Raw genomic sequence first — 22,743 nt, forward strand, 5'->3', positions numbered from 1 at the left:
GTTGAGTTTTAAGTGTTCTTTGTATATTTTGAATAACAGTCTTTTATCAGATGTGTCTGCTGAAAATATTTTCTCCCAGTCTATGGCTTGTCTTCTCATCCTCTTGATACTGTCTTTTACATAGCAGAAATTTTAATGAAGTTCAGCTTATTAATTATTTCATAGGCTGTGCCTTTGGTGTTGTATCTATCACCATACCCAAGGTCATCACCATACCCAAGGTCATCTAAATTTTCTCCAATGTTATCTTCTAGGATTCTTACAGTTTTATACTTTACATTTAGGTCTGTGATCTATTTTGATGTTTTTTGTGTGTGAAGTGTGTAAAGTTTGTGTCTAGATTCATCTTTTTTCTTTTGGATGTCTCATTCCAGTTTTGTTTCCTCATTGTATTGCCTTTGCTCCTTTGTCAAACATCATTTGATTATATTTATGTAAGTTTATTTCTGGGCTCTCTATTATGTTCCATTGAACTATTTCTCTATTTTTTTGCAAATACCATACTGTCTTGATTACTATAGTTTGAAGTCTTCAAGTTGGGTAGTGTCAGTCCTCCAATTTTGTTAATTGTGTTGGCTATTCTAGGTCTTTTGCCTCTCTATATAAATGTTAGAGTCAGTTTGTCAATATCCACAAAATAACTTGTTGAATTTTTGATTTATATTATATTGAATCTATAGATCATGTTGGGAAGAACTGACATCTTGACATTATTGAGTCTTGCTGTCCATAAACATGGACTAGGCCAGGCTTGGTGGCCGTGCCTGTAATCCCAGCATTTTGGGAGGCCAAGGCAGAAAGACTACTTGATCTCAGTAGTTCAATACCAGCCTGGGCAATTTGGCAAAACCCCGTCTCTACAAAAAATACAAAAATTAGCTGGGCATGGTGGTTCGTGCTTGTAGTCCCAGCTACTAGGGAGGCCGAGGCAGGAGAATTGCTTGAGCCCCAGAGGTGGAGGTTGCAGTTTGAGTAAAGATTGCCTCATTGCACTACAGCCTGGGCGACAGAGTGAGACCCTGTCTCAAACAAAAATTTAAAATAAAAAAACAACAAACCATGGAATATCTCTCCATTTGTTTAGTTCTTTCTTTCTGGAATTTTATATTTTCCTCATATAGATCTTGTGCATATTTTGTTATTTTTATATCTAAGTATTTCATTTTTTAGGGGTGTTGTGCTAAAGTAAATGATATTGTATTTTTAATTTCAAATTCCATTTATTCATTACTAGTATAAAGGAAAGTGAACAACTTCTGTATATTAATCTTGTATCCTGTAATCTTGCTATATAATTACTTTTTTCAGTTTTTCTGTCAATTCTTTTGTGTTTTCTTTGTAGATGAACATGTTCTGCAAATAAAGACATTTTTATTTATTCCTTCCCAATCAGTGTACTTTTTCTTTTCTTTTCTTGTCCTACTGGATTTTTTTTTTTTTTTAGACAGAGTCTCGCTCTGTTAGCAGGCTGGAGTGCAGTGGTGTGATCTTGGCTCACTGCAACCTCTGCCTCCTGGGTTCAAGTGATTCTTCTGCCTCAGACTCCCTAGTAGCTGGGACTACAGTCATGTGCCACCATGCCCGGCTAATTTTTTGTGTTTTTAGTAGAGACAGGGTTTCACCATGTTGTCCAGTATGGTCTCAATATCTTGACCTCATGATCCGCCTGCCTCGGCCTCCCAAAGTGCTGGGATTATAGGTGTGAGCCACCGCGCCCGACCGTCTTATAGGACTTCTAGTATGATGTTGAATCAGAAAGGTGAGAGGGGACATTCTTGCCTTGTTTCTGATCTTTGTGAGAAACCTTCTAGTTTCTCACCGTTAAATATTGTGTTAAGTTTTAGAGTTTTTTTTAGATACTCTTTATGAAGTTGAGGAAGTTCCCCTCTATTGCTAGTTTACTGAGCGCACCCATTAATTTCAAGGAGTTAGAGTCTTACTTGACAAAACAGGAGGCTATCGACTAGAAGCAAATTTGTGAAGTTACCTTGCTTCTTTCTTTGTGTCAAGTCAAACCATTTCTTTATATATATATATACACACACACACACACACACACACACATTCTGATACATTCTGCAGATTGTAAGTAGAAATAGCCTCATTTGAATTATACCTATGAAAGCTCCTGCTTTAGGTTTATCTGTGCTCCATTTTAATTTGCTGACCCAAATTAACTTTGTTTTATATACGCCTAAGTACTTATAATATTTAAATGTGTCTAACATAATTTGACTAAATTTGCTTTGTCTGCTTTCTTATCTGATTAAGTGAAGCTATAGAAAACTTGATCTCAAACCACATGTAATTCAGTTTACACATTAATGGCACAACACAAATGGTAGATAATTCCAAAAGTAATGATTTTAATTAAAAATTTTTTTTTTAATGAGCATATCTGATATTTCAGAGAATCACTTCATACCAAGTGATGGAAGCCCATTATGAAGACCTAAGTATGGAAGAATCATGAAGTTGTTTGACCTCCTGTTTTGTCCTTTTGCCTGTCTTTCCCTCGTTCCTGCTAGCAATGGATAGTATCTTTTCTCAGATTAATGCAGAGTTGCCAGATATGAGATGATCTTTCTTTAGGTTTTCTGGCTTTCTGATCTTTCCTTCCGAGAAATTAGAGAAGCCAAGTATTTTGGCTTCAAGTACTTTCCTCTCTAGGTTTGAGAATATACGTATGTTCATAATTAACAAACCCAAGGCAAGAACTGTCCAGAGAAAGAACATGAGTGGAATATAAATGCTTATATGTATGGGTTCCCCCCTCCTCAGGAATGATTTGAACTGTCGTTTCTCCAGCTCTGTGAGTCCTTTGAGGGCTAAGCCTACCTCTGCTAAAGTCACTATCAGTAACAACAGTGGTGTTTTAATTCTATTTCTGTTAGTTCTGTAGCTCCCTGTCTAGGTTGGTTTGGAGTGCTGGTTCCAGCTTATCTTTTCCATTGAGATTTCCCTTATTGTCCAAGGGCCTGTAGAGCTTTTCTTCCTCCAACCTCTCTGGCACTATAGTCAGTCCAGTCACTGCTAGAGCAGTGGTCTGTTGTCAAGCTTCTTGCACAGACAAAATTCTGTTTTCTCTTTTAGTATGTATGCTGGCAAGTTTCTTTCTTTTTTAACTGTAAGGATCAACCAGGTGTGGCAAAAATTTTTTATCATTAGAGACATGTGTGCCATGTTTTCTTATCATGCTTTTAGATCTTAGCATCATTTTAATGTAAGTCGTTGCTTGTCTCAATGTGCTTTCTTTCATAGCCCATGTATTTACACTGAAAAGGTTTTATCTTTTTAAAAACAATGACCTTATAATAAAATTTGGCTCAGAGGAGCAATGAGAATGTTAACTCTCTCTCTTGGTTGGCACAGTCACCAAATGGCTGGAAAGCATTTCATGCTCATGTTTCTATGTGCTTCCAAGTTCTACTTGCTTTAGAAATCTTTACATTTTCACAATGCATTGGCAGGTTTATAGTTACCTTCAATTTATAATTATAAACAAAAATTATTGATATTGGTGACATTTATTCTTGCAGTACAAAAAATGACAGCTTTACATTAATTTTTCTGAAAATATAGGGTGACTTTTTATTTGCAAGCAAAAGTTTGGAAACCAATTACATTGTTAGTAAGGGATTAGTGTACTGTCTATTTGGCTTATGTGGCAATCTTGTATTATAGTATAGTTCTAATCTTTAGACAAGGATTTTACCTTTTTGTAGCTGTAATACTGTACAAACAGCAAGAGCGTGGTACTTGTTGAGATACAGGTGAGAAACTGTAGTTCCAAGCTCCTTAAGGATAGAGATGATGTTGATTGTTCTTGCCCAGTGGCTGGCACAATATAGACACTGAATATATGCTGAGTGAGTGAATATGAGGAAAAACAAGTATTACTAACGTTAGCTCATTTTGGTAAACCTAGCCTAATACTTAATATTTCTCATAATATTCTAATTGGTCTTATTTTCTACTTACTACCAGAAGTTAAAGTGCATTTTGCTAATCAGTCAGTAGAACCTTTGGGAAGAAAGGTGGAAATGTCTGAAACTTCCTCCCTCCCACAAAAAGGCCTAAAGATTCCTGGCTTAGAGCATGCGAGCATTGAAGGACCAATAGCAGTAAGTAAAAGACATCACTTTTAAGGACTATAAGCAAAGTGACAAGGTACTGGGAAATCAGACTTTGAATTGAATCAGTCAGTGGGCATCTGTGCTACTTACTAAATGGACTTGAATTTAGATAGTTCCTTTTCTTACTTGACCCAGAATTTATCAGCACCTGGAACAGAAGAACTTTGGCAACGAGAACACTATCTCAAGCAGAAGAGAGATAAGTTGATGTCCATGAGAAAGGATATGAGGACTAAGCAGATACAAAATACGGAACAGAAAGGAAAACCCACTGGGGAGATAGAGGTATGGCTAGCCTTAGTATGTCAAGATTTGCAAATCTGGTAGTAGAACTCTCAAAATCAGAATATGTGCAAGACAGCCTCTTAATAAATTTTGCTTGCAGACTCATTCATATTAACTACCTCCTAGTGCAGTAGCTGCTAAGTCTTTTCTAGGAAATGAAATTGTTGTGATAAGGATTTTATGAGGCAGAAAATAACAGTGGTGTCATGGTTCATTTTTTTTCTTTTGCTGTTTCTTTACTTGCTCTGCTCTGAGTATGTAAGGGTCAGCAGTCTGTTTTACCTGAGCATTCTGAGATGTTTTCTCAAAGAGCAGCATCAGTACCCCAGCCACCATCTACAACAGGGCTTCTCCAAGAAGAGACTTTACGAGGAAGAGATTTAGGAAACCTAGTCTACGTCTGTCTCTTCTTCTGCCCCTAAAAAAATGCCTCTAACCTTAGTTCATTTGAGGCAGTATATTGGGAATTTTAGACAAATGACCCTGTTCATGGTGTAGCCAACTTTTTTTTCTTTTTTTTTTTTCAGGAAATGACAGAGAAGCCAGAAATGACAGAGAAGCCAGAAATGACAGCAGAGGAGAAGCAAACATTGCTAAAGAGGAGATTGCTTGCAGAGAAACTCAAAGAAGAAGTTATTAATAAGTAATCATTAAAAACAGTTTAGAAAATGGAAGTTCAAATTGTCTTAAAAATAAATTTAGTCCTTCCACCGAGACTTTTAGTTTCAAACACTTTTGTAAATGCAAGTATCTTATTATTTTAAACACTTTAGGTAAAGGACAGTAGGGAAGGCAGCTACTCATACCGATTAGTTTAATACAAATTCCTGGGTGTTTTCCCTTGGAAAGAGAGTATAGAAACTAGTTTTATAGTTCATTCATTCAGACTTGATTACCTACGGTTTGTGCCAGGCATTGTGCTAAGTGCTAAGGATACAGTAGTCAACTGGATTGACAGGGTCACTGCCTTCATGAGGCTAGTGGAGAAGGCCCAAAGACCAATATGTTAGAAAGGCAGAGGGTAGAGTGCTATGAGCAGGGCTAACTAAGCCTCTTTAAGCTGAATAGAAGGTTACACAAAGAATAGGTAAGGAATAACTCAGGTTCTGCAGCAGGAAATAAAGCACATACTGCATAACTGGAGAGGGTTAGCATGTAAGATTGGAGATGGGTGGTGTACTGATTGATAGTAGTGTAGGGTCTTGTAGGAAATGTGAGGATTTAAATTTTTTTTAAGAGAGAGGATCTTGCTCTGCTGCCCAGGCTGGAGTGCAGTAGCACAGTTACAGCTCTGGATTTTAAATGCTGTAATACCAGCAGTGTCAAATCACTGAAAAATTTTAATACAGGGGCCAGGCACAGTGGCTGACACTGTAATCCCAGACCTCTGGCAGACCGAGGTGGACAGACTACTTGAGCCCAGGAGTTTGAGACCAGCCTGGGCAACATGGTGAAACCCTGTCTCTACTAAAAATACAAAAAAATTAGGCATGGTGGCACACACCTCTAGTCCCAGCTACCTGGGAGGCTGAGGTGGTAGGATCACCAGAGTCCTAGAGGTCAAGGCTGCAGTGAGCCGTGGTCACAGTACTGCACTTCAGCCTGGATGACACAGTGAGACCCTGTCTCGAAAAAAAAAAAAAAAAAAAATTAAAGCAGGTAAGTTACATGATCAAAATTTTCATTTTTACTGCTTTATGGTGACTAGTGCATGAGGTAGAATAGTTGTGCTTGTACCACATCTGAGACAGTCAAGAGTAGAGGTATCTTGGGCAGTGGTAAGGCGGATTTTACATTTATCATTTATACTTATATTTAAGGCAAGAGCAAATAGGACTTGGAAAATAGATGTACAGGATGTAAAAAATACTCAATTACTCATTCTTTCTAGACAAACTATTCCTAAAAAACAGGCAAAGGGGATAACTGATTGAGCCTGTTGAAGGAAATGCCACCACTGGGTGTTGGTGTTTATTTATGAGAAGTGACCCTAGGATAGTTTTCTGTAGTCTATTTGTTTAAAGATAAGCCATAATAATAGGAGAGAGTTTCTTTCAGAAACTTCTAGGCTAGGTGTGGTGGCTCATGCCTGTAATCCTAGCACTTTGGGAGGCTGATGCAGGTGGATCACCTGAGGTCAGGAGTTTGAGACCAGCCTGGCTAACATGGTGAAACCCTGTCTCTACTAAAAATACAAAAGTTAGCTGGGTATGGTGGCGGGCACCTATAATCCCAGCTACTTGGAAGGCAGCAGTAGGAGAATCACTTGAACCTGGGAGGCGGAGGTTGCAGCGATCCAAGATCACACCACTGCATTCCAGCCTGGGCAACAGAGCCAGATTCCATCTCAAAAAAAAACACAAAAAACAAAACAGGCGCAATGACTCACGCCTGTAATCTCAGCACTTTGGGAGGCCGAGGCGTGGGCAGATAACTTGAGGTCAGAAGTTCAAGACCAGCCTGGCCAGCATGGTGAAACCCTATCTCTATACTAAAATACAAAAATTAGCTGGGCGTGGTGGTGTGTGCCTGTAATCCCAACTATCTGAGAGGCTGAGGCAGGAGACTCACTTGAACCTGGGAGGCAGAGGTTGCAGTGAGCCAAGATTGTGCCACTGTACTCCAGCCTGGGCCACAGAGCAAGGGTCCATCTCTAAAAAAAAAAAAAAGAAAAAGAAACTTCCAGTCTTGTAACATCCCACATCCACCGTTTCCTAAGTACAGGATACTCCCAAGATTTAACTTAAAATCACGATCTATCTCCTTAAATCTATACTTATAAACTTTTAAAAAGGGATATCAAAATTAGTTTAACAAGATTTGCTCATTTCAGTCATATAATTCCAATCTTTAACCTGCAGAAAAAACAGTATTCTACATTTGTTATATTTCCATTATTAGATGGATAAGAGGAAATGCTAGTGATTAAAACAAAAATGTTTCATTTAACTTTTTATTAAAAATAGTTTTTATAATGGATACATGTTTACAGATACCATTTTAAGAGGACCTAAGGCATAAACGTGGACTTTTGCCTTGCTTCACTGAGAGAAGATAAAGATATAAAAATCCAGCTCTGTCTGAGGGTAGTCATTTAAAGACAGCCGCTAACGTGGAATTCTCACAACTGTTCTTCCAAGGGGTATTTTAAGCCTTGTTTTTGTCGTAGGTAAGCACTTGCACCATGAAAACTGTTACCTGTATTTCAAGAAACTGTTCACATTTCTGCTACAAGAAAAGGTTCTGATGATGATTTAAATGTTTAAGACTTATGGCAGCTCTTCAGAAAGAAAAAATAAAGGAAGTCTTCATAAGATACAAAGATAGTACTTCCTACTAGGACTTAAAGTTGAGGAGTCAAGAGTAATGAGGAGGGCTGGACGCGACGGCTCACACCTGTGATCCCAGCACTTTGGGAGGCTGAGGCAGACAAATCACTTCAGGTCAGGTGTTCAAGACCAGCCTGGCCAACATGACAAAACCCTGTCTCTACTAAAAATTAGATGGGCATGGTGATGGGCACCTGCACTCCCAGCTACTTGGGAGGCCGAGGCAGGAGAATCGCTTGAACCCAGAGGTGGAGATTGCTGTGAGCCGAGATTGTACTGCTGCACTCCAGCCTGGGCAACAGAGTGAGCCTCAAAAAAAATTTTTTTTAAAGAGTAACTAGGAAAGTGCTTTACAGGTGGGCTTATTATAAGAAGAAATTTAATAAAAGCTGAGAGACAGGTCTTGATAAAACTTGCTTCAAAGAAAGTGGATGGCAATTTTACTGATCTTGGTTTAAAACAGCCTGAGTCACCTGCCTTATGAGGTGAAAGGTCTTTCTTATTATATGTATACCTTTAATCGAAGAGGTGAGAAAAGCTCCATACTGTGATGCTTTGATTTCCCCAAGGCTTACCTTCTATAAGAAGTGATATTTAAAGTGCCGCTGACCCACATTTGTTTAGAATTATTTCATTAAAATTGGTGTATGAGCTAGCAGTTTATGGATAATTTTATTGGCTGTTAAAAGATACTGTAAAATTGACATATCTCAAAATGGAGTTAATTTATATTTACAACAAACCAAACACAAACATCAATTGTGGAATTACAGGGTCACATTTTAATTCCTGAATTTTACAGTTTAGCATTAATATCACCACATGTATACAAATGGTGTAAAACAAGTACAGTGGTATTTTTAATACAAAATAAACATCTGTTTTATGGAAAAAACTATACTTCATATCTACACAGACAGCTCATCTTTTTCAAACAATAGCCAAAATTAAAATTAACTACAAAATCTCCAAAACAGGGGAAACTGCTTCAGTTTAAGCTATTCCAGGAAAAATGGACCCATAACACATTACAAGGGTGATCTAAAGATTGTAGCTGGAATTACCATTAAATTTTTTTTCCCAATGCATTAAGTTGTATTTTGGGGACATTTTTCTCACTTCGGCATGATCTCAGATCATAGATGAGCAAACTAACATTAAAATATTTACAGTTAACTTGCTTCTCTAAAAATAAAACTTCTTAACGGTTTGCCTCTATTTTTAAAATTCATTTACATACATGGAATGTGCTTTTACTCTTTTTTAAAAAGCAGCTTTCATATCACACCCTTGTTTATGGAGAAGCTTCATGTGCTGCATGCTGACTTTGACACTTAGGTAGCTTCTTGGATCAAAATGGCTTCTAGATATTAAATGCCAGTTAATTCAGCACTATTCTTTGTTGGTCTGTATAAATAACACTTTAAAAGTTGCTGTAACTCTGGAAAGAGAGACAACTTTACTAACAAAGCAGAAAGTTATTTCAAAGTATCTTCCACAAAAGATTGTACTGGTCGGCGATTGAAAACATTCTGTTTTATCCACTCTCAAATTTCTAGAGAAAATCATTTTGGAATACTACCGTACTGATTCTTGGCCTTTGTTTTCTCTAAAAGTGCTGATTTTAATATTATCTTTAAAAAACTGTTCATTTTGAATCCAGCTTGTTTTCATCAACGTATGTACTGAAAATTCCTGCTGTAGAAACTCAACATGTGCTGAATACGGGGTGTACTTCCCTTCAACTATCTAAAAGGCTTAGTTTTTGTTAAATTTTCAAAGAAATGGTCCCAACAGCTTAACTTCATTTTTTAAAATGATAACTGAATGTGTTTTCCATAAAAATTTCTTTTAAAAAGAGGCAACCCTAAAACAACATGGCCAGCACCATTATAACATTATGTTATTGAGTTTACAACTGAAGTTCTGTAATTGTTTCTAGATTGATACCCCAAAGAGCAACCCTGCATTATTATATCAACCTTTTCCCCGTCCCCTAAACCATCCCCAAACCTGTGCCTTTTCCTTGCTGAGAAGCTATCTTCCAGGTTCTGGTTACTAACTTTCTTTTGACAGCATAAAAGGCAAATCTCTTAATTACTAGCAAGCAATCTAGTTCCTGGGAAGCCTGTTTTCGTAATAGAACAAAACTCTCTTAGCTGATATATTGAGTGTCTTTTGCTACTCCTTGTATATTTTTATAAGGTCAAGTGAGAGAGCTTTCTGATTCAGATTTTCAGCTCATTGAACAGTTGCAGCATTTTAAGATCACATGTTGAGAGTCCCCTAATAAACACTTTATGAGCCAAGACGAGGTCTTTTCCTGGGGGACGTTTCTTCTTCTTCATCTTCCTCTTCATCATCTGGATAATCCACTAAACCAACCAAACTTCCCTATTGAAGATTTAAAAAAATTTTCTTTAAACGTATGTAACAAAAAAGAGTCTTTAGGACAAATACAGTCACTTGTAAAGATATCAGAAACTGTTTTCCTATATCATATAAGAAATTAACACATTTGAATTGGATAAAGGAACTGCTTGAAATTAAGAACGTTTGCGTACTAATTGGTAGCACTTGCAGTAACCCTTAATTTTTCTATCTAGTTCCTGGATTATTAATGATACTTCAAAAAACTCAGTTCTCCAAATTTTACTGTGGAAAAATGACTGCTTTTCCCAATAGTAGTGATAACAACCATAACATTTGGAAGCTGGAAAGGACATTGGAGATGAATTAGTGCATTTCTCTAATTTTACTGCCGTAAGAAATCTTGTAGTTTTTGTTCATCATGTGTATATTTCATCATTAAGTACACATTATTGTTTTCATTGTGCTTCTGAAGAACAGCTTAAATGGCCGAAAATAAAACACATGAAATGATTCCTATAAAATAGTAAGTGAAACATTTAGGGCTAGCTCTTTGACCAAAAGAAAAATAAGGATGAGGTAATTCGTGGTTTTGGCCTTTGACGAGTAACAGACCCCTGTGAAAATCCTAGATAAACTCTGGGCACACTCCAGAAAATTACATGTTCACAGGGTTTCTTTCATTTTGAGCCAATCCCATAAAAACTTCCACACGTCCTACAGGTTAAGAAAGCTACTGTAACACTATATTTAGTTCAAACCCTTCAGACTTCTAGGGGATAAACAAATACAATCGAAGTAACTCATACTTCATACCTAAAGTACTGAGGTATCTGGTTTTACCAGAATGTAACCAAATCCCTATAATATTAGCCAACCAAAAAAAAGACCTCTGGGCAGCTAGAAACGGTTATCAGAAAGACATATACCTGTCTGAGAATCTGTTTCTCAACTTAATCACACATACATCTTAAGTCTGGATATGCAAGGGGTAATATGGCTAAATTGTTAAAAATACGCTGACTGTAGGTTTAATGTCAAATTCTAATGACACCACATTTTATATTAAAAAAAAAAAAAAAAAAAAACTTGGCCGGGCACAGTGGCTCACTTAATCCCAGCACTTTGGGAGGCCGAGGTGGGCGGATCACGAGGTAAGGAGATCAAGACCATCCTGGCTAACAAGGTGAAACCTCATCTCTCCTAAAAATGCAAAAAATTAGACTGGCGTGGTGGCACGCACCTGTAGTCCCAGCTACTCAGAAGGCTGAGGCAGGAGTATCCCTTGAACATGGGAGGTGGAGGTTGCAGTGAGCCGGGATTGGGCCACTACATTCCAGCCTGGGCAACAGAGTGAGACTCTGTCTCAAAAACAAAACAAAACAAAACAAAACAAAACAAACAAAACCTTTGGGGTTAGGCACGATGGCTCACACCTGTAATCCCAGCACTTTGGGAGGCCGAGGCAGGTGGATCACCTGAGATCAGGAGTTTGAAACCAGCCTGGCCAACATGGCAAAACCCCATCTCTACTAAAAATATAAAAATTAGCTGGGTATGGTGGTGGGCCCCTGTAGTCCCAGCTACTCAGGAGGCTGAAGCATGAGAATCTCTTGAACCTGGGAGGCGGAGGTTGGAGCGAGATTGTGCCACTGCACTCCAGCCTGGGTGACAGAGCAAGACTCCATCTCAAAAAAACAACAACAACAAAAACTTTGGGCAAGTGGTTTAATATCTCTGTCTCAGTTTCTTCATCTGCAAAATTAGTATAGTAGTATTTAGGCCCCAATGAACTATTTTGAAAATTAAATTGCTGGCCAGACACAGTGGCTCACGCCTATACTCCCAGCACTTTGGGAGGCCAAGGCAGGTGGATCACCTGAAGTTAGGAGTCCAGCTTGACCAACATAGAGAAACCCCGTCTCTACTAAAAATACAAAATTTATCTGGGCATGGTGGCACATGCCTCTAATCCCAGCTACTCTGGAGGCTGAGGCAGGAGAATCGCTTGCACCCGGAGGTGGAGGTTGCAGTGAGCCAAGATTGTGCCACTGCACTCTAGCCTGGGCAACAAGAGTGAAACTCTGTCTTGAAAAAAAAAAAAATTAAATTGACAACAAAACATCTAAAGCACTTCAGCACAGTACTTGGTACACAGTTATTCAGTAAGTGCTATTAGTTGCTGTTACTACTATCATTTTTCTGCCATTTGGTTTCTAAGCCAAACAAATTGGAAGAGAGGGGAAAAAGAAATAATTCTGGTATAAAAAGACACCAATCTGGTAATCAAAAAGATGACAGTATAGCACTTAGGGAGGCCAAGGCGGGTGGATCACGAGGTCAAGAGATCGAGACCATCCTGGTCAACATGGTGAAACCCCATCTCTACTAAAAATACAAAAAATTAGCTGGGCATGGTGGCGCGCGCCTGTAATCCCAGCTACTCAGGAGGCTGAGGCAGGAGAATTGCCTAAACCCAGGAGGCGGAGGTTGCGGTGAGCCGAGATCGTGCCATTGCACTCCAGCCTGGGTAACAAGAGCGAAACTCCGTCTCAAAAAAAAAAGATGACAGTAAAGTTACAAAGTTTTTGTTATGCTTAGTATTACATACTATACATAATGTTCAAACATTTGGATTCCAAACGGCCAACACTTAATTGTTTTTGCCTAACATTAATAACTGAAAAGCTCAGTTACACAATTTGAGTTTTACTTACATTATCTCTTCATATATACACCATAAGCAGACTAGTATACATTTAAAACATGTTTGCAATAAAAATAATAAAAATGCAAAATGTGAAATGTTGGACGTAAAAGGGCCTGTAATCTAGAGATGCACTTTGTGGATTTTGGCCGAAAATGAATGAAACCCTGTGGACGTGTAATTTTCTAGGGAGTGCCCAGAGTTTTTCTAGGATTTTCACAGGGGTCTGTTACTTGTCAAAGGCCAAAACCAACAATTTCATCCTTATGTTACCTCATCCTTTAAGTTCCATTTCATTGTTTTAAACCCTTGCATTCCATGGTATGAATATATCATCATATGATTTTTTTTTTTTTTTTTGAGACAGAGTCTCATTCTGTCGCCTGGGCTGGAGTGCAGTTGTGTGAACTTGGTTCACTGCAACCTCCGCCTCCAGGGTGCAAGCGATTCTTGTGCCTCAGCCACCCAAGTAGCTGGGACTACATGCATGTGCCACCATGCCTGGCTAATTTTTGTATTTTTGAGTAGAGATGGAGTTTGGCCAGGCTGGCCTTGAACTCTTGGACTCAAGTGATCCACCTACCTCAGCCTCTCAAAGTGTTGCGATTACAGGCGTGAGCCACCATGCTCAGCTTCATCGTATACTTTAATTCCTGAATTCCTGGTTGGACATTTGGGTTGTTTTTGCCGGGTATTTAAGTAAGAAATTTAAAAAGTAAATACCAGCAAAGAAAACAGGAGAAGAGAAAATAGCAGTTGAGAGTTGCCAAGGCATTTTTGAAAAGAGAAATCAGAGGCAAGGCAACTCATATAATACGAAGAAGCCAAGAACTAAGTATTTGCAGAGGGATACAGAAACGAGAAATTCATTTGTCTTACAAGAAATCAAAGCAGCTAGGCAGTAAAGGGATCAAAATACTGGGGAAAGCAGGTAAAACAGTTAAATTACAGTAAAACAGACAACTGGGTCACTGATTCTACACCTCTGACAGCAAGGAGATTCCCATTCCTCCACCATCACCAACTGCAGAGAACTCTACAGAGAAAATGACTCTATAAAGAATGAACTCTATAGAGAATGTAATTAACTTTACAGAGAAAAGGACTATATACTTCATGACTTTAGGCACAGTAAAGGGCATGGTAAGGCCAGGCTGAAAATGGAAGAATAAATTTAAATTTTGTATACTGAGCAGACATGTCCACCCCCACAATCCCACAATAAGCTTCGTTATGTAGGCTCTCAGAACACTACCAACCACACTTATACTTACCAGGTATAAGAAACTAGGCTGGTCTGTAAAAATTAGATGGCTTCACACTGGGGGGAATGAGAGAAACTACAAACAACTAACACTTCCTGAAAAAAGCAGGGTACTACTTTAAGTCCATACCATAAAGTCAACTTTTTAAAGTGTACAATTTTCAGACACCATAATTCACACACCAAAAGTGTGTAATTCAGTGGTTTCAGTATATTCACAAAAGTTGTATAATCACCACTAATTTCAGAGCATTTTCATCATTTCACCCACCATAGAAGTCCCATAAACAGTCCTCATTCCCCCACCGCAACCCACACCACCCAACTCTTGGCAACCACTAATCTACTCTATTTCCGTGGATTTATTCTGGACAGTTCATATCAGTGGAATCATCCAACATTCGGCCTTTTGTGACTTGTTTACTTCAGTTATCACAGCGTTTTCAAAGTTAATCTATGCTTAGCATATCAGTACTTCATTCTTTTTTATGGCCAATTAATATCCACTGTATGAATATGCCACAGTTTGTTTATAGACATTTGGGTTATTCCCACATTTTGGCTATTACAAACAATATTGCTGTTAACATTCATATACAAGTTTTACAGTGGACATGTTTTTGGTTTTCTTAAATATATACCTAGAAAATGAGATAGCTAGGTCATATGGTAACTCCGGGTCATATGGTACTCTGACTTTTTGTGGAACCGCCAGACTGTATTCCAAAGCTACTATACCATTTTATTTATTTTTTGAGACACAGTCTCACTCTGTTGCCCAGGCTGGAGTGCAGTGATGTGATTTTGGCTCACTGCAACCTCTGCCTGCTAGGCTCAAATGATCCTCCTACCTCAGCCTCCTGAACAGCTGGGACCACAGGCATGTGCCACCATGTTCAGCTAATTATTGTAGAGACGGGGTTTTGCCATGTTGCCCAGGCCAGTCTTGAGCTCTTGGGTTCCAGCAATCCTCCTGCCTTGGCCTTCCAAAGTGCTGGAATTACAGGCATGAGCCTTTGCACCCGGCCTGCTGTGCCATTTTACATCCTTACTAGCAATGGATGTCACAATTTATATTCTTGCAAACACTTGTTTTGTGCATCTTTTTTTATTATAGCTTCCTAGTGGATGTGAAATGCTATCATATTGTGGTTTTGATTTGCATTTCTCTTACTAATAATGCTTAACATCTTTCTACGTGCTTATATGGGCCACTTGTGTATCTTCTTTGCAGAAATGTCTATTAAAATCCTTTGTCCATTGTAAAACTGGGTTGTCACGTTGAGATTTAAGAGTTCTTTATATATTCTGGGTACCAGTTCCTTATCAGATATATCATTTACAATTATTTCCTCCCATTCTATGGATTATCTTTTCCATTTGTGACAGTATCCTTTGGATTACAAAATTTTAAAATTTTGATGGAGTCCAACTTACTATTTTTCTTTAGCCACTTGTGCTGTTTATGTCATATCTAAGAAATCATCACCTAAATCCAAGGTCATAGATATGTATGCCTATTTTTTTTAAAAAGAGTTTTATACTTTTATGTTTAGATCTTTCATCCATTTTGAGAGGAGTTTTGTATATGATATGAGATAGGGATCCAACTTCATTCTTCTGCATGTGGATATCCAGTTGTAACATTTATTGAAAAAACTATTTTCCCCATCAAACTGTCTTGGCACTCTTATTAAAATCTTCATTATTATTATTATTTTTTGTATGAAAGGAAATCCAAAGATTACCACTTGAGTAAAATTCCCAATGTGAAAGAAGGGATCAAAATAAATGACAATAATAACCTATGAAAAAGCACTTTGGGAGGCTGAGATGGGTGAATCACTTGGGGCCAGGAGTTCCTGACTAGCCTGCCCAACATGGTGAAACGCCATCCCTACTGAAAATACAAAAATCAGTTAGGCATGGTGTGGCACACCTGTAATCCCAGCACATTATAATAAATGCAAGTTCTATACAGAAATACACATGTATATGAAATATGTAGGTGGTCACATATTGCAGCAATGATTATAACTACAAAAAGCTGGAAACAACTTTAATGCCCATCGACAGAGGCTAAATATAAATTAAAATATATCCATACTTTTGAATTCTATGCAGGGAATTTCTTAATGTCCTGATAGGAAGAGCTCACCAAGATAAATTTGTTACATAAAAATGCAAGATAACAGGTTTCTCTGCTGTGAATCTGTGACAAGTGTTTATTTTAGCATCCACAAATGGCTTCTCATTCTGATTTTGTATTTTTCCTCATAGAAAATATGCATGTTTTACAGTTTTACAACGAAAGAAGTATTTTGTATCTTTATGACATTTATATCATACAAACAAATCTTTTGTTTAAATTCATTAGCAGCTAATGTCTAGCCAGCCTTCAACTATGACAATTAACACTACTGGTGAAACTGGATAAACCAAAGGGCAATTGGTGATAAGAACCCGCCACCACTTAGGAATGTGGGCATGGTTTGTTAAGAAGGTTGAGAGCAAATTAAAGTGGTGCTTAACTTCGGTCAATGCCTATATTGCTTAATTTCAAAATTCTGTGTCTACAGTGATTGAGCAAATGTTTTCCAAGAACATTGTTTTCATTCCTATTTCTAAAAAGGTTGTATAACAGATGTATTTTGTAATCTGCTGTTAGCGTCAAGAAGAGTGAAAAAGGTGTTGGTGCTTGCATTTAATTTTGCTCATTCACAAGTTAATTATCTGGAAAGACAAAAACTCAAGAGAAATATCACAGAAAATGTAACAGGAAAAAAAAAATTAGTAGTATAGAAAAGGTATGAAAATTACTTTCAATCCAGAAGACTCCATCCAAACAGTAAGTTATAGTGAAAGAAAGAGCTTGAAATGTTCTAAAACTTAAGGACATTTTTTTTTTTTTTTTTTTTTTGAGACGGAGTTTTGCTCTTGTTGCTCAGGCTGGAGGACAATGGCATGATCTCAGCTCACCGCAACCTCCACCTCCTGGGTTCAAGCGATTCTCCTGCCTCACCCTCCCAAGTAGCTGGGATTATAGTCATGTGCCACCAAGCCCGGCTAATTTTGTATTTTTAGTAGAGACAGGGTTTCTCCATGTTAGTCAGGCTGGTCTTGAACTCCTGACCTCAGGTGATCCACCCGCCTTGGCCTCCCAAAGTGCTGGGATTACAGGCGTGAGCCACCGCGCCTGGCCAGAACATGACTTTTTAACTGAGGAATGCTCCAAGTACATCATCATCAAGTTTCAGAATGCAGAAATAAAACCCCAAATGCTTCCAGGAAGAAGAAAATCACACAGAAAAGATGAGAAATAAGAATGTCTTTGGACTTCTTGACAGCAATAACTTCAATTTCTGAGAGAAAATGATTTCTGATCTGGTTCTGCATTCAGCTAAATAATCAAGTGTGAGGTTTGAATAAAGACATTTTATTTTCTAATTTTTAAAATTTTTCTTTTTTTCCCTCATGTTCTTTCTTTTGGAAAAGAATAGACATTTTCATACATGCAAGGTTTCAAATTTTACCTCTCATGGGATTTTTTTTTTTCCTCAGTAAACTGCTACAGAATTTGCTCCACCAAAATGAGAAAGAAAATCAAAAAAGAGAACAGAGACATGAGATTTAGGAAATAAATGGTGGAAGGAAGGAGAGAGGCAAAAGGAAGTCTTAGGATGTTGGCCAAGGAAGCCCCAAGACAACAGTTGTGTGGGAAGTTTAGACAGCAACCAATCTAGGCTGGAACAGGATGGGAGAAGAGGCTTGAAGAGAGATGTCTCCAAGAGGAGACTATTTGAAACCTAGTCTGGTAAGGTACTGAAAGAATTAGCAAGAGGCACATAACTAGTGCAACAAATGAAAAAACAGTGGCAATTACTTACTCTAGAAGAAGTGAAAAGTTTTAAGAAAAACAGTATAGAAAAAACAGAACTATATTGTCGTAATTATAAAATAATCAAATGTTTTTATAAAAAAATTGCAATACAGGGAGGAATAAGGTGAGGATGTGTTAAGGAGTATTCCATTTATGTGTGTACATAAAAAAGCTAAATTCCCATCTATCAAGAAATAAATTACGTCTAAGCTAGGTAAAGCAACATAGCAGTATTGACATATTATTTAGAAATAGAAGACATATAGCTAAATGAGTTCAAAGATATCTTTGTGGAGGGGAACAGAGAGACTGAATTTTTTCTAATATAAACTTGCCTTTTGGTAATATTTGACTTTTGAAAGTAAGTGCATGTATTACTTTGATTAAAAAAAAAGCTAACATATATTAAGAAGGTGTCAAGCAGTGTTCTAAGCATTTCACATTTGCTAAATAGTTTAAACTTCCCAACAAGCTTATAAAGTAAGTCTCATCCCTTTTTAAAACAAGAAAGCTGGCTGGGCATGATGGCTGATGCCTGTTAATCCCAACACTTTGGGAGGCTGAGGTGGGAGGATTGCTTAAGCCCAGCAGTCTGAGACCAGCCTAGGCAACACAGTGAAACCCCATCTCCATCTCTACCAAAAATACAAAAATTAGCCAGGCATGGTGGCATGCACCTGCATTTCCAGCTTCTTGGGAGGCTGAGGTGGGAGCATCAGTTGAATCCAGGAAGTAAGGGAGACTGAGCTGTGACTGCACCACTGCACTCCCAGATGGGTGACAGAGTGAGACCCTGTCCCAATAACAACAACAAAAGGGAAGCAGGAAGACAGGCAGGCAGGCTAAGGCCCAGAGAGATTAAATAATTTATTCAAGGTGAAACAGCTAGAAAGAGGCAGAGCCAACATTTGAACCCAAACAATGCAACTCCATGGCATTTTTTTTTTTTGAGATAGGGCCTCATTCTCTTGCACAGGCTGGAGTGCAGTGGCGAGATCACGGCTCACTGAAGCCTCCACCTCCCAGGCTCAACCGATTCTCCTGCCTCAGGAGAGGCTGTGACCACAGGTGTGTGCCACCACACCCAGCTACTTTTTAAATATTTTTTGGAGAGATGGGGTCTCACCTTATGGTCTTAGACTCCTGGGCTCAAGCGACCCTCCTCCTTTGGCCTCCCATAGTGCTAGGATCACAGTGAGCCACTGTGCCCAGATCAAACACAATGTCACAATATTACTCTAATTTGTCCTATCATAAAGTTTAAAATTTTAAAATTTTCCAGTTAAAAAACATAAAATGTGTTTCAAATACAGAATACCATGAAAATGCTACTTATGTGTTCTTCAGTCAAGAGCCTAGCTCACTATACTAGTGAATAAAGACTCTATATTTTTGTAAAATAAACTCATACTTATATTTTGTGTTGAAAACAAGATGCATTCCTTCAGTTAGGTTTGTACTACCATGCCATTTCTTCTTGTCTTTCTACCCTTATACAATAGTTGTCCCATATTTATGTCTTTTTATTTTAAGCCACTCCTTTATGGGGAAAAAGGATGGTTTCATATAACACATGAACAAGAAAAATGTTTCATAAGAAATTTAAACTTGTTTATAAAAAAAGGTAACAATGGAAATACATTTCTTATAAGAACAACAGAAAGTTTAATATCCTTAACTAAAGATTCATCAATAATAATATCCAATTTGCTGAGAAGAGCAAATTCAAAAGGCTAATATTCAACCTTATGACTAATAAAGTATACAAAATTGGAAATGAGATATTATATACTGTCTCCCCTACCTAACTGGCAAATACTAAAAATAATTATAGCACTGGCAAAGCTGCAATTAGCTAGGCACATACACAATTTATGGTAACATAAATTAGCATAGACTTTATGAAGATGAATTTGACCGTATGTGTGAAGATATTCTATTACCTATCCAAGAAAATAATTTAAAGTGCAATAACACTAAGTAGTCAATGAAATATCAGAATCAACTTAAGTGCTCCAAAACAGAATGGGGGACAAGGAGGAAGGATACTTACATTTATTATCATAAGCCTAAATAAAATGAAATTCTCTTTGGGAGGTCGAGGTGGGTGGTTAATGAGGTTAAGAGATGGAGAGCATCCTGGCCAACATGGTGAAATTCCTGTCTCTATTAAAAATACAAAAATTAGCTGGGTGTGGTGGCATGTGCCTATAGTCCCAGCTACTTGGGAGGCTGAGGCAGGATAATCACTTGAACCTGGAAGGTGCAGGTTGTAGTGAGTCAAGATCGTGCCATTGCACTCCAGCTTGGTGACAGAATAAGACTCTGTCTCAAAAAAATACAATGAAATGAAATTCTCAATCATCACAATGTTTTGATAACAGAAAAATTCTTCTAACAAATAAAAGCAGAATACAAAATTATGTTTATAAAAGGATCTCAATTACATGCCAGATAAACTCAGATCTGAGAAATCAAAATGTTAGCTGTCATGTTCTCTGATAACAATGTATGCAACATTTTTCCATCACTGAAATTGTTTTGATTATCCAAATTTTCTTTTGTAAACAAGAAATAATCTCACAGATGGGAAGAGCAAAGTTTGTTTGCACGTAATGCTGTTTCACCTACCTTGGTGGCTGTTACCGATGTAGCCAAGTTTGTAGTTTTGGAAGAGGATCCATTAGAAGTTGCTGGTGGTGTCTGAGCCACTACAGATTTACTGTTTGTTCCATTAGCAGCACTGGCAGAGTGGGAGAAAGTAAATTTGAAGCCACCAGGAGATGTCCTTTTCGGAAGGTTTTCCTTGTCTTCACTTTCTTTTGCTAAAGCAAAAGTAAAATTTTGAATGTGTATCAATAAGTGCTGATAAGTCAAAATGTCTGAAAATAGCAATAATTAAAAAACTTAGAAAACATTGCCTTTGTTTCCTAAGAACTAAAAAAGCAGAGCATGATGTGTACAGTGATGATATGGTTTGGCTCTGTGTCTCCACCCAAAACTGAAGTCAAACTATAATCCCCACATGTCAGAGGAAGGACCTGGTGACAGGTGACTGGATCATGGGGGTGGATTTCCCCCTTGCTGTTCTTGTGATAGTGAGTTTTCACGAGATCTGGTTGTTCAAAAGTGTGGCTCTTCCCCTCTTGCTCTCTCTCCTGCTGCCATGTAAGACATGCCTTGCTTCCTGTTTGCCTTCAGCCACAAGTTTCCTGGGGCTTCTCCAGTCATGTGGAATCGTAAGTCAATTATACCTCTTTTCTTCATAAATTACCCAGTCTCAGGTAGTCCTTTAGAGCAGTATGGAAACAAACCAATACAAAAAATTGGTACCAGAGTGGATTACTGCTATAAAGATACCTGAAAATGGAAGGGTACAGTGGCTCATGCCTGTAATCCTAGCACTTTGGGAGGCTGAGGCAGGTGGATCACTTGAGGTCAGGAGTTTGAGACCAGCCTGGCCCACACAGTGAAACTTATTATCTACTAAAAATACAAAAATTAGATGAGTGTGGTGGCAAAAGCCTATAATCCAAGGTACTCCAGAGGCTGAGGCAAGAGAGTCACTTGGGAGCTGGAGGCTGCAGTGAGCTGAGACTGTGCCACTGCACACCAGCCTGGTGACAGAGTCAGACTCCATCTATACCTGAAAATGTGGAAGCGACTTTGGAACTGGATAACATGCAGAGGTTGGGACAGTCTGGATGGCATAGAAAAAGACAGGAAGATGTGGGAAAGTCTGGAACTTCCTACAGACTTATTGAATGGTTTTGACCAAAATGCTGACAGTGATACAGACAATGAACTACAGGCTGAGGAGGTCTCACATGGAGTTGAGGAACTTACTGGGAACTGGAGTCACTCTTATAGGGAATAAGTCACTCTTGCTATGCTTTTAGCAAAGAGACTGGCAGCATTTTGCCCCTGCCCTAGAGATCTGTGGAACTTGAACTTGAGATGATTTAGGTTATCTGGCAGAAGAAATTTCTAAGCAGCAAAGCATTCAAGGGGTGGCCTGGGCCAGGTGCAGTGGCTCATGTCTCTAATCCCAGCACTTTGGGAGGCCAAGGCGGCTGGATCACTGGAGGTCAGGATGGCCAACAAGGTGAAACCCTGTCTCTACTAAAAATATAAAACTTAGCCAGGCATGATGGCACATACCTGTAGTCTCAGGTACTCAGGAGGCTGAGGCAGAACTGGTTGAACCTGGGGAGGAGGAGGTTGCAGTGAGCCAAAATCATGCCACTGCACTACAGCCTGAGAGAGAGAGAGAGCAAGACTCTGTCTCCAAAAAAAAAAAATAAAATAAAAAATAAAAAAATGAGGTGTCCTGGCTGTTTCTAAACAAGTGTACGCTCATATGCATGAAGAAAGAGATGGTCTGAAATGTAAACTTATATTTAAAACGGAGCAGAGCATAGAGTTTGGAATATTTGCAGCCTGACCATGCAGCAGAAAAGACAAACTCATTTCCTGGGGAGAAATTCAAGCTGGTTGCAGAAATATGCATGGGAGCCAAATGTTAAATTAACAGGCCCAGAGGCCTAGGAGGGAAAAATGGTTTTGTGAGCTGGGCCCAGGGCCCTGCTGCTCTGTGCAGTCTTGGGACATGGCACCCTGCATCTCAGCTGTTGCAGCTCCAGCCATGGCTAAAAGGAGCCAAGATACATCTTGGGCCATGGTTTTAGAGGGTGCAAGCCCCACAACTTGGTAGCTTCCATGTGGTATTGGGCCTATGGGTATGCAGAAGGCAAGAACTGAGGTTTGGTAAC

At 38.6% G+C, this 22,743-nt stretch overlaps 2 protein-coding genes across 16 annotated transcripts in view; one reads left to right on the forward strand and one right to left on the reverse strand.

Annotated features, from left to right (window-relative positions):
* CFAP36 (cilia and flagella associated protein 36) overlaps positions 1 to 5,137 on the forward strand; it is a 32,853-nt gene extending 27,716 nt beyond the window's left edge. For both annotated transcript variants that reach the window (XM_012477210.2, XM_012477212.2), the window contains exons 8-10: positions 3,988 to 4,124; positions 4,272 to 4,421; positions 4,949 to 5,137. In XM_012477210.2, the coding sequence (XP_012332633.1) occupies positions 3,988 to 4,124; positions 4,272 to 4,421; positions 4,949 to 5,068 (407 nt within the window). In that variant the 3' untranslated portion in view covers positions 5,069 to 5,137. The remainder of the gene's footprint in view (positions 1 to 3,987; positions 4,125 to 4,271; positions 4,422 to 4,948) is intronic.
* Positions 1 to 22,743, reverse strand: part of PPP4R3B (protein phosphatase 4 regulatory subunit 3B) — a 93,857-nt gene that overhangs the window by 11,579 nt on the left and 59,535 nt on the right. For 8 of the 14 annotated variants that reach the window (XM_064364123.1, XM_064364127.1, XM_064364122.1 and 5 more), the window contains 3 exons: positions 20,603 to 20,796; positions 6,993 to 7,074; positions 3,716 to 3,865 (listed from right to left, as the gene is read on the reverse strand). In XM_064364123.1, the coding sequence (XP_064220193.1) occupies positions 3,716 to 3,865; positions 6,993 to 7,074; positions 20,603 to 20,796 (426 nt within the window). Of the gene's footprint in view, positions 1 to 3,715; positions 3,866 to 6,992; positions 7,075 to 8,509; positions 10,145 to 20,602; positions 20,797 to 22,743 lie in introns of those variants that run through there. The other 6 variants (XM_012477207.2, XM_012477202.2, XM_064364125.1 and 3 more) reach the window with 2 other exon arrangements.

Source organism: Aotus nancymaae, unplaced genomic scaffold (assembly GCF_030222135.1).
Source record: "Aotus nancymaae isolate 86718 unplaced genomic scaffold, 86718_ANA_hifiasm-v0.15.2.pri h1tg000057l, whole genome shotgun sequence".
NCBI classification, from domain to species: domain Eukaryota; kingdom Metazoa; phylum Chordata; class Mammalia; order Primates; family Aotidae; genus Aotus; species Aotus nancymaae.